The following is a 12,157-nucleotide window of genomic DNA, read 5'->3' as shown; positions in this document are numbered from 1 at the left end:
TAAACCTCCCCAAACCCCTCCAGTTTCAATGGAAATTAGATGCCCAGCATACTTAGGTGCTTTTTGAAAATCTCATAGGTGGTTCTCTGCATCTTCAGCACATAAATATCTTTGGAACTGGCCTTATCTAGTCAAAAGTCAGTAATAGAGCCTGGAACAGAACTCATATTTCTCTGTCAGTTTCAGGAACCTTTTTATAAAAGAAAAATGCCAAAAATTTATTTTCATAGCAAAAAGTAAATCTGAATAAACATTGGGAAATATTTTTATATTTAATCTGGATAAACTGATTACTTTTGTTGGAGAAATACAAACTTTTTCATTTAACAAATGAAAAGGATCATTTTCCTTATTCATGGAGTAAAAATATATAAATATAATATACTCTCCCTGTTTTCCAGTGAGAATATAAAGCTTTTGTAGTTATATATTTAATGTCCTTTCTGTAAAAATGTTAAATTCATTTTTATGGTCTGGGGCCTAAGTGTGTCATAATCTGGCTCTGATCATAGAATACTAGGACTGGAAGGGACCTCGAGAGGTCATCGAGTCCAGTCCCCTGCCCTCATGGCAGGACCAAATACTGTCTAGACCATCCCTGATAGACATTTATCTAACCTACTCTTAAATATCTCCAGAGATGGAGATTCCACAACCTCCCTGGGGAATTTATTCCAGTGTTTGACCATCCTGACAGGAACTTTTTTCCAATGTCCAACCTAAACCTCCCTTGCTTCAGTTTAAGCCCATTGCTTCTTGTTCTATCCTCAGAGGCCAAGATGAACAAGTTTTCTCCCTCCTCCTTATGACAGACACCCTTTTAGATACCTGAAAACTGCTATCATGTCCCCCCTCAATCTTCTCTTTTCTAAACTAAACAAACCCAATTCTTTCAGCCTTTCTTCATAGGTCATGTTCTCTAGACCTTTAATCATTCTTGTTGCTCTTCTCTGGACCCTCTCCAATTTCTCCATATCTTTCTTAAAATGCGGTGCCCAGAACTGGACACAATACTCCAACTGAGGCCTAACTAGCACAGAGTAGAGCGGAAGAATGTCTTGCTCACAACACACCTGTTAATGCATCCCAGAATCAAGTTTGCTTTTTTTGCAACAGCATCACACTACTGACTCATATTCAGCTTGTGGTCCACTATAACCCCTAGATCCCTTTCTAGACAGTCGCTTCCCATTCTGTATGTGTGAAACTGATTGTTCCTTCCTAAGTGGAGCACTTTGCATTTGTCTTAATTAAACTTCATCCTGTTTATCTCAAACCATTTCTCCAATTTGTCCAGATCATTTTGAATTATGACCCTATCCTCCAGATTAGTTGCAACTCCTCCCAGCTTGGTATCATCTGCAAACTTAATAAGCATACTTTCTATGCCAATATCTAAATCGTTGATGAAGATATTGAACAGAGCCGGTCCCAAAACAGACCCCTGCGGAATCCCACTTGTTATACCTTTCCAGCAGGATCGTGTGCCATTAATAACTACTCACTGGCTACGTCTACACTGGCGCATTCTCACTCAAAAACTCTTTTGCAGAAGAGTTCTTCTGCAAAAACTCTTCCAGAAGAGAGCATCTACAGTGGCATGTGCTTTTGCACAAGAGATGTGCTTTTGCTCAAGAGCATCCATGCCAGTGTAGATGCTCTCTTGCGCAAGAAAGCTCTGATGGCCATTTTAACCATGGGGCTTTTTTGTGCAAGAAATTAATGTTGCCTGTCTACACTGGCCTCTTGCGCAAGAACAGTTGCGCAAAAGGGCTTATTCCTGAGCGGGAGTGTCAGAGTTCTGGCACAAGAAGCCCTGATTTCACACATTAGAACGTCAGTTTACTTGCGCAAGAACACACGGCCAGTGTAGACAGGCAGCAAATTTTTGCGCAAGAGCGGCCACTTTTGTGTGAGATCGTGCCAGTGCAGACACAGCCTCTGAGTACGGTTATCCAGCCAGTTATGCACCCACCTTATAGTAGCCCCATCTAAGTTGTATTTGCCTAGTTTATTGATAAGACTATCATGAGAGACCATGTCAAACTTTACCTTACTAAAGTCTAGGTATACCACATCCACGCTTCTCCCTTATCCACAAGACTCATCCTATCAAAGAAAGCTATCAGATTGGTTTGACATTATTTGTTCTTTACAAATCCATTCATCATAACAATGAATCTCTTCACACCAAGGCCACAAGAAATAACCACAACCTTCCTCCTCTCAGTTACATCAGCATAAGTGTACTTTGTGATTAGTAGCACATACATTGCTTGAGGTATATGTAAGCTGGTTCTGCTTGTGTCCTGAACTCTAAGGGGAAACAGGGAGGCCTCACCACTGGAAGATGAGCTCTGTTTCATCTTGTTTAAGCTGCAAGACAAAGCACTGTCAGCCAAGAAACCTACAAAAGGAAAACAGAAAATACTGATTTTACAGGTCAGACAGAACAGCTAATGGAGAACCCAGTTGGGAGAATGAACCTAATCCAGAAATAGGAATGGAGGAAACAACAGCATAGTGGGTGCTAAATAAGTCCCCCATATGAATTGGTCTCCATCTCTGAGATTCTTCAGTTTGGGCTTGCGAAAATGACTCTCTGACTGAGCCCAGTTTTGGTTTGTTTAAATCTTTTTACAGACTGATGGAAACATGGCCCATCACATCCACCCTTTATCAAGACCCTTTCTCCCCCAAACCTCACACATCCCTTGGTCCTTTCCTTCAATAAAAACATACCCATTTTTTAAATTCTTTAAGTGGGGCTGCAGGGGGACCATTCCTAAAACCAGATTTCACCCCACAATCCCCTATTTCCTGGTAGAGAAGAAAAGTTCTTGTCTCCAAAAAGGCTGAATTAAGAAAGAGGCTTTAGGGGCTGCAGCCCTGGGTTAAGGGGGCCTTGCAAAAAGATCTCCAGGCTGCCAGAAATGCAGATCTTTTTGCAGGGTCATCTTGGCCTGGGCTACAGCCACTAAAAGCCTGTGTTCTATCCCTGCCTGGCAGGGGATGCGGGTTGGGACAGTGGATGTAGCTCTGCACGCTGCCTTTCTTCCTCCTGTTCTCTCTGGGCTGGAGTTGTAAATGCCAGATAGCTCCATCTGTGTGCTTCCCTCATCTGCAGGCTCTGCCGCTCAAACTTCCATTGGAGAGGAATTGCAGGGCAGCATGCAGAGCCACCTGCCCCCTCCCATCGTCAGGGTATGCACTTCCAAAGGGGAGCAGGCCCAGGAAGGTGCCCCACACCCCAATTCTCCTGCCCCAGCCCTGAGCCCCTTCCTATACCCTAACTCCCTTATAGATCCTGTACCCCTACCGCTTGCTCTGAGCCCCCTCCTGCATTCCAAACCACTTAGCCCTAGCTTGGAGCCCGCTACTACACCCCAAAAGCCTCATCCTCAGCTCTACCTGAGCCCAAAACCACACTCAGAGTCCTGACCCCTCCCCCATGCTGAGCCCCTCATTTTTAGCCCCTCCCCAGAGCCTAGGGGCCTCTCAGGAGACTTAATCTGGGCTTGGTCCCCGATACTCCTCAGGAGGCACCTGCTCTCTTTCTACCGCCAAATGTGCAGCAAAGGACACAATTCACAGCATTCTTTAACCAGCCAAAGAGACACCTGTGTAATTGCACCAGCAAAAATAAAGTACCCAGCCCCAGGAGAACAGGCATCCCATTAAAAGCATTCAGCTCTCCAGCACGGGACCAGATAGGAACCAGAACATAATGCAATAGCTTCATTGCAATAGAGTGGCAGCATCTGTAAACCATGGCTTTAAAAGTTTGGTCTCCTTCACCCACTCCCTTTTACAGAGAGCAGAAGAAAAGTTCTGGGGTATCAAATCCATCCCCCCAGCTGAAGTGCTATGCCCATGAGAGCCCCTAGAAGGGTTCTTCCCTAGAGCTGAGGCTGTCCATGACAGAACCCCTCACGACCCAAGAACAGCTCCGTTTTAGGGGTGGGAAGATTCCAGGGGACATTTATATGGCACCCCCTTTACAACCTCTGAGCGCCACTGAAGGAGTCAGTCTGCAGGGCAGAGGTGTAGCCAGCTCATTTTTGACACCTCATTAATACGTATAAGCAATCATTAATATGTATGATTTGCTATGAATATGTAGTAGCTGTTAGGCATGTTAATATAGAAGTTTCTAGGAGTGTTGCACACGGCACGCAAGTAGCTGCACATGTCACACTGTGCTGCTGCATGCAGCACACTGATCCAGGCTGTTACAACTTGTTTATCAAAGCACCCAATCAGGGACCCTTGTTTTCCTGTGCAGAGTCCAATGATTTTAAAGATAAAGATCATGAATATTTATGAGAAGGGTCCTTTGAAGGCCTGGCTAACAGTTGTGTGTGTTTGTTCACGCCTCCCTTGTTCCTGCTTGTCTCCTGTCTGTTTATGTCAGTCTATAGTTAGTTAGGGTTAGCTAGATTTTATCATCGAGTGTGTCCGTTAGGATTAGTGCGTTGGTTCACCGCACCAGCGGCCGGGTACTTGTCCGTGACGGGAGCGTCGTGTTAGCTAGTCAGGTTTTGTTTCCAGGTGTTAGGGATATGTAGCTGTCTATCATTGGTTCCTGCTAAAGAGCAGAAGCCACCTGAAGATCAGCGCCAGGCAAGTCTCCACCAGTGATTCCTGCATCTAGGAGCGCAAGGCCCCAGATGAGGATCATCACCACCTGCCTGCACCACACCCGTCCCCAGGGTCTCCGAGGGATCGCCTCTCTGTTCCTCACTGAGGGCTTGCAAGGAGCCTAAGGCTTGAGGTCGAGAGCATCGCAGAGGGTCACTGCTGCGAGGGATCTCCTCGTCTTTCACCAGAGGCTTTAAATTAGCCAAAGGTTTGAGAGACAGGAGCTTCTCACCCACTGTCAACTACTGGACTGTGTAATTATTGTATTTTGTGTAACCTTGTGTTTGTGGGGTACTTTTCTATCTTCTTTCCTTCTTGGGTTGGGATAAAAAGTGTTTACCTGCTTTTCCTTGTTGTGCTTTTAAAACTTTTACGATATATGGTTTGGCCCTTTTAAAGAGCAATGTTTTTGTTTACTGTGGCATTCTTGGGTCAGCAAACACCTATGATAGATGAGGTTTGGTGGTATCTGCAACTTCCACTGAGGCTTAATTAATAATCAGATGCAAATGTAGGTACAAGCTTTCCTCAGTGCAACAGAGGGCTGCATTCCCCAGAGGCAATATTCCCTCTATTTTGTTCCACCAGTGCCGAATTAATTTTGTTATGTACACCAAGTCATTGTAAAGATGTGCACCGCCCATAAAAACACAGCTGCCAGCTGTGGGTGCTCTGCTAGTCAGCTGGGCAGCGTTTGAATCTTTACTGGGCAGCCACCCAGGCACTCAGCTTACAGGGAAGACTGCCCAGAGGATGGGAGTTATCTCCCTCCCCAACACTAAACACCAGGCGCATTAGGGCGCTGGGTCCTACTCCCTCCTGTCTGGGCCATAGAGGTTCCCCAGCAGCCCCTCTCCCAAATCCCTGCCCGTTGTACGGGCCTGCGGTGCCCGGGCTGCAGGGATATTCCTAGCCAGGAAGGCTCTCCCCCAGCCCCGCTTGCCCCCCTGCGGATCTCCCCCCCCTAAGCACCACAGCGGAGCGAGAGCAGTTTCCTGCGGCCAGCTCGCTCCACCCAGCTGCAGGCAAGTCGCTCTGGCTCCTGGGCGGGGGAAGCGGGGGGGGGGGGGGGGATGTGTGTGTGTCCCAGCGCAGCCCGGAGGAGCTGCAGGGGAAGTGCCTGCGGGCAGCAGCCAGCTGAGATAACGCCCCCCCCCCCCCGTTGGGGAGCTGCTGCTAGGGGGGGGTGCCCCAGGTAAGCCCCCCCTCCTCACAGCTGTTCCCCCACATCCCTCCTCCCCCCCCCCCCGCTGCACCCCCACTCCCTGCTGCAGGGGGGACAGGCACCGCCACGCGCTGCGCACACCTGCCCGCCGCGGCCGCAGAGACCAGCACCCAGTCGGGCGAGCGGGGCGGGGTGTTGGAAGCAGCGGGCGGGGGCCGGGTCTGGTGCCGTACAACAAGATGGCGGCGCCCACAGCTCAGGCTGAGGTGGGCGGGGCTTGGGGAGCGAGGTGCCGCTGCGAGCATGGCCGACGAGGAGGAGGACCCGCCGGTGAGTGCAGCTGCCAGCCCCCGGGGGGGGGGGAGAACCCCGTGCCCCAACCCCTTCCTGCCAGGGGAAAAGTCTCAGCCTCCCGTTCCCCCCCCCCTTTTGGTGCTGTGGTCCCTTCCGGCCTCAGCCCCTCCCCCAGCGTTTCCCTCCACGCGCAGGGGCTGCAGCAGCGGCCCAGGCAGGGCAGGCCCCGAGCCGCCTCGCGCCTCCTGCCTCGCGCCTGCAGGCAGCCCCGCTGAGCTGCCAGGGCTACTGGAGGAACAACGCGCTGTGGGGGGGGGGGCGCCCTGTGGCACAGGCCTGGCAACAGTTTTTGACCTGGAGCCGCTTCAGAAATGTTTGAACTGGCCTTGGGCTGCCCTGAAAGGGGCGGAGCCTCTGGTGCAAGGGGCGGGGCCAGGACACTTCCCTGGACACACACCCTGATTGTTGGGGGGGGGGGGGGGGTGAAGTCTTTGTCCACAGAGCCCCCATCCCCAATCATCAACTGTTCAGAACAGTTGGTGGTTCCCTTTAGGAGCCCACCACCTGGTGGTTGGAGGAGACTGTGCACTCCCCCCTCCCCCTTTCCTCCAAGTTAGTTGGGGGGGGGGGGAGTGCGTGCACAAAGCCTCCTCCCGCCCTGTCCTGCAAGGGGTGTACAAGGCTTAAAGTCAACTGCCAGCTGCTCAGAGGCAGCAGCAGAAGTTGGGGGCGGGTGGGAGGCAGTGCTTGCAGGGTGCTGGCTACTTCCCTCCTTCCTAGCTCCCTGTGTAAACATGTAACTGCTGAAAATGTCAAAGGTTTCACGTTTACAAAAGAAAACACATTTTAACATTCTTTCTCCATGGCTGTGTCTAAACTGGCCACTTTTTCCGGAAAAGCAATCGCTTTTCCGGAAAAACTTGCCAGCTGTCTACACTGGCTGCTTGAATTTCTGCAAAAGCACTGACGAGCTCATGTAAGATTGTCAGTGCTTTTGCGGAAATACTATGCTGCTCCCGTTTGGGCAAAAGTCTTTTTCCGAAAAACTTTTGCGCAAAAGGGCCAGTGTAGACAGCAGAGATTTGTTTTCCGCAAAAAAGCCCCGATCGCGAAAATGGCGATCAGGGCTTGTTTTATGGAAAAGCGCGTCTAGATTGGCCACGGACGCTTTTCCGCAAAAAGTGCTTTTGCGGAAAAGCGTCCTGCCAATCTAGATGTGCTTTTCCAAAAATGCTTTTAACAGAAAAGTTTTCCGTTAAAAGCATTTCTGGAAAATCATGCCAGTGTAGACGTCGTCCATGTGTTTATTTAGGGCTTGGTTCAGGATGTCAAATTTGGGAATGAATCGCAGTCTGTTTTTGAAGGGTTTTTTTTTTTTTTTTGGCCAGAGAATGGCAATGTGCAAGTCTGAAACTGAATGATATTTATGACATAATTTAGGAGCTGGCAACACTGGAAATACTTTTTCTTGTATCAGCTTTCTCTGGGCCAGGTACAAGCTTTTGAGTTTCATGGAGAGCTCTTCTTCAGGGCTTAAGTATGAATAGTTTACACACTGAAATGGAATCCATAATTAGGCACAGACATATTCCCCACAGCCACATTGGGGGTATGGAGTGGGGTGGGAGATCCCTGTGGGGAGATTGAAATATAGGGAGCTGGGCTTAGGCTTGGCTGTGTCACTAATTGGGCTTGTCAGCTATGCTTATATGTCTGAGTTCCCTCTCTGGTATTCTGCACCACCGTAGTTTGAAGAGGACACTGAAGAAGCTGGAGGAGGTCCAGATGGTGGACAGGGCAAGAGGAAGAGGCTGTTCTCCAAAGAGTGTGAGTTTGCCATCCATGTGTCTGGGTCAGTAAGGAGGTGGACCCTCACCTTAGGCTCTCAGACAACTGCATTTGGCTTCGCTTCTATAGAGGTTATAGTCTATTTTAAATGAGGATATGACTGTAAATCACAATAAGACAGTAAAAGTGACAGACCACAGGAGTTCTGTGAGAGTCTTACACTGGAGTGGATGGGAGAGCTTTCTGAAGTCCATTTATTGGGTCCAAGGCAAAGCAGATGCGATAATGACTGCCAGTGGATCGATTGATGTGATGGAGATGAGCCCTTAGTTTGGTTGAAGAATTTAGTGCATGTTGCTAAGTGTCCTGTATAATGGGGACCTCTTTCAATGATACCATGTTTTCTGTTTCCCCAGTAAGATGTATGATGTATGGGTTTGGAGATGACCAGAATCCCTACACAGAGTCAGTGGATATTCTTGAAGACCTGGTGATAGAGTTTATCACAGAGATGGTAGGTTCTATTAAGACATCTGCTTACTTTGTTTCTAGACTGTAATGACTATAGAGATCAGTCCATTTAAAAAGAACTCCTAATTGGACAATGGTTAGGAAAGTCCTTCCAGTGGAAGGGACTGAGTTAGTTTTTTAAAGAACCCAAAAGTAGGGTTGGTTTATTTCCCTTAAAAAGCAAAATAAAAAAGTAATGAAGTTTAAACCATTAATAAAGGTCGTCTCGTGCCTGTCTGGTTAAATATCTAATTTGCATTCTGGTGGTCACTAACCCTTCATCCTTCCAAGGTTGATAATCTAGTCTATTCAACACTGTGTAAAACATTTCTATATGGTACTTGTAAAGGGAAACAGTGTCCTGCATGCTCTGCGTGGACTTTAGATTCCATTTCTATTGTAATAGAAGATTCATCTTGTGGTCCTTAGCCAAGGATTCCTGAATTCCATTTTTAACAGAACTATGTAATTCCTCTTCTGGGGTAGAGGAGTTTTATGTACTGTTCTGTTTAATTTCATCTGCTTTCTAAGTACTACCTCTGGAAATGGGACACAGAAAGGGATCATGTTCTCTCCCTCTGGGGCAACTAGTATTGGCCACTGTCGGCAGGCAGGATACTGGCCTAGATGAACAGTTGGTCTGACCCAGTATGGCTGTTCTTCTGTTGTAGCAGGTTTAAAACGAATAAAAGAAAGTTCTTCTTCTTCTTCACACAGCGTGTAGTCAACCTGTGGAACTCCTTGCCAGAGGAGGCTGTGAAGGCTAGGACTATAACAGAGTTTAAAGAGAAGCTAGATAATTTCATGGAGGTTAGGTCCATAAAAGGCTATTAGCCAGGTGATAAAATGGTGTCCTTGGCCTCTGTTTGTCAGAGGCTGGAGAGAGAAGGCAGGAGACAAATCGCTTGATCATTGTCTTCGGTCCACCCTCTCTGGGGCACCTGGTGCTGGCCACTGTCGGTAGACAGGATACTGGGCTAGAAGGACCTTTAGTCTGACCCAGTACGGCCGTTCTTATGTTCTCCTCTCTATATCATTTTGCAGGTTAGGCTTGTTTTCCTGTGCACTTGCTGCTCCTCTGATTTTGATGTCACCTGCCAGTTTGATTATAATTCACTATATACACACACAATGCTCAGTGAAGGCACAAAGCAGCTATGCAGGATGCAGAGATAGGCTTGGCTTATGGGTTTTATGTTTTAATTACTTTGACAAAGTATCTTAAAACATAGCACTTATGTCAGTTGCCAGGAAATAAGATTTCATTTAAGAGTTGTGGAGCGGGATGCCTACTGACTAGCACAATGGATCCTGATCCATGAATCTTGCTCCTAGCTGTATGATAATTCAAATATTAAATAACTGGCAGGAAACATTGCTGCTTAAAGACTGATTTCACCACTGTGTAAATCAGGGATGGGGAACCTAAGGCTTAGGGGCCACATATGGCCCCCAACTTGTCTGTATCTGGCCCCTGAGGCTTGGGGCTCCCCTCCTCAGTACTGGGGTGCCTATGGTTGGTGTGCCAGTCCCTCTGTTGTCCCCCCATGGGGCTGGAGCACACAAAATCTACTAGTCTGGACACCCCTGGGCTCTGGTGCAAGAGGGATGTGGGGGGGATTTCTCCTTTTCAGTTGGGGCCATGTCAGTGAGGGATTGGGGGTTTTTTGGTTTTGTTTTGCTTCTCACTTATGTGTGGCCCCCAATTGACTTTTTTTCTGTTGGTCAGTGGCCCCTGGCCCAAAAAGGGTTTCCCACCTGCGGTGTAAATGGATCACCTAGAGAGATTCTCCTGACCATAGCCTAGCTAGGATGGTGGCTTTCAGTCTCTGAAACTAATGGTTTTCTCTTCAAAAGTGAGAAGTAAAACTGCTTGTTAGACGGTGCCCTGGCACTGTTTCTAAAAACAGTAAGGTAACTTATAACAGGGAAAAGGGACCATACATTTTCATTAAATCACTTAAATGTTTTTTAACAGACTCACAAGGCAATGTCAATTGGACGGCAGGGTCGTGTGCAGGTTGAGGACATTGTCTTTTTGATCCGCAAGGATCCACGGAAGTTTGCCAGAGTAAAAGATCTGTTGACTATGAATGAAGAACTGAAACGGGCCAGGAAGGCCTTTGATGAAGCAAACTATGGATCTTGATGCATTTGTATGTGCAGAGATGGTAACCTGTAGCCATGTTTATCCCTATACATTTTTAGCATGTTTTTCAATACTGGAAAAACTAACTCCCTACCGACTTCTATTTGTTTTCGTGGCTTTTAGGATGGAGCTCAGTGCTGGAGTGTTTGCCTAGGTTTTAGCATTGCCAAACAAGCCTATAACATTTTGTAAACGTCTCTTAATGTATGTATTGTCTTAATGTACGTTTGGGTTTTTTTTTGGGGGGGGGCTTACAGTATTTTAAGAAAAGACAGGAGGAGCCCAAATTAGAAGTGCTTCATGCATATCTGTAGCAACTCTAGTTTTGAGCTTTGCAATCTGTCACATACCAGATGACTAGAAAGCTAAATGGGAACAGGTGCTTGGCATCTGTGCTGTAGTTCTCATTGGTTTCAGATACCCTTCACCTAATCCACCTTAAGTAGATTTCAAAGGAATAATTGAAAACAGTCAGTGCCTGCATCTATTTGTGCTAGAAGGTGTTGATTATAGTGTTGTTACTCAAAATATTGGTATTTGCTTTTCTTTATAGGGGTATTTATGAACAATAAAATATTTTCATGGTTCACTCACTCCTCTTGTTTTGGGTCTGGTTTTAAATATATTCAAGGCACATGATAAAGAATAACTTATTTGCACTGAAATGGTGTATGTCCAGTAGTCTTCGGCCCACAATAGGGTCTTAATCTACTATGAATGTTTTCATGGAAATGGCTTAACTTTTTTTTGTACGCTGCCAAAACTATTAGAGAGGATGCTGACTTCTTAGATTTAGCTTCACAGTTAGCTGTGACTCTAGGCTCACCTCCTATCGATTTAACTGCACTCGAATAGTTCCCGCCACAAAGTATTATAGAAAGACAAGACTGAATTTCCAGGCATTTATTGGTCAAGAGGAAGCAATCGGGGCTGAATAAACAGCAGGCTACAGCTTCCTTCTAGAATCTAGCATAATAGAAAAAGCTTAATGATGCTATTACTTCCTTTAATAACTTTAATTGAATAGTTCTTTGTAATGGTGGAAGATCTAACTGCTCTGGTGTTTCACAGCTGGTTTAATGTCTGAAACATTATACTAGTGGGAGTCTTTTATACTTAGGTTTGAATTCCACCATGGTTGACTTGCCTTTCATTCTTAAGACACAAATTGTTATGTATGTTTTACTGAGTTCTACTGCAGAAGGTCATAAACCGAACCCTTGGTATTTAGTAGAAATACTACAGATCGGATGGTATTTCTTTTGAAAGAGTCGGTATTACCATATTTACCCCTCTAGCCCACTGGTGACATTGTGATTGCATAATGATAGCTTTTAAGTGCTATTAAATCTTCTAAAAGAAAGGTGTTAAACGGATTTATAATCTAGTGCATGGTCTCCCCCTGAAATTCTCACTGCAGTCACACTGCTAAGAAGAAATAACGAGCACTCCTGTGGAAACCTTAGACACTAACATATATAGTATCATGAATTTATCAGATGAGTAGTGGATTTTACCCACAAAAGCTCATGATTTTTGTGTGTGTGTGTGTGTGTGTGTGTCTGTCTGTCTAAGGTGCCACAGACTAACATGGCTACCCCACTGACATT

The 12,157-nt window shown here is 46.5% G+C and overlaps 1 protein-coding gene across 1 annotated transcript; it reads left to right on the top strand.

Moving 5' to 3' along the window:
* Positions 1-6,013: 6,013 nt before the first annotated feature.
* On the top strand, positions 6,014-11,140 carry TAF13 (TATA-box binding protein associated factor 13). Its single transcript, XM_075906748.2, has 4 exons — positions 6,014-6,136; positions 7,849-7,927; positions 8,305-8,402; positions 10,377-11,140. Exons 1-4 carry the CDS (start codon positions 6,110-6,112, stop codon positions 10,545-10,547), a joined length of 375 nt encoding a protein of 124 aa, XP_075762863.1. The 5' UTR covers positions 6,014-6,109; the 3' UTR covers positions 10,548-11,140.
* The last annotated feature ends 1,017 nt before the right edge of the window (positions 11,141-12,157 follow it).

This window comes from Pelodiscus sinensis, chromosome 1 (genome assembly GCF_052426305.1).
Source record: "Pelodiscus sinensis isolate ZL-2025 chromosome 1, ASM5242630v1, whole genome shotgun sequence".
Taxonomy (NCBI): domain Eukaryota; kingdom Metazoa; phylum Chordata; order Testudines; family Trionychidae; genus Pelodiscus; species Pelodiscus sinensis.
The sequence above is the reverse complement of the archived record's forward strand: the minus strand, read 5'-3'. Positions and strand labels throughout refer to the sequence as shown.

Bases quoted from the DNA above. Each gene is read 5' to 3' on its own strand.
- TAF13 (XM_075906748.2), top strand. From the start codon at position 6,110: ATGGCCGACGAGGAGGAGGACCCGCCG. The intron at 7,928-8,304 runs GTGAGTTTGCCA...CTGTTTCCCCAG, and splicing joins GAGGCTGTTCTCCAAAGAGT to TAAGATGTATGATGTATGGG. The intron at 8,403-10,376 runs GTAGGTTCTATT...GTTTTTTAACAG, and splicing joins TAGAGTTTATCACAGAGATG to ACTCACAAGGCAATGTCAAT.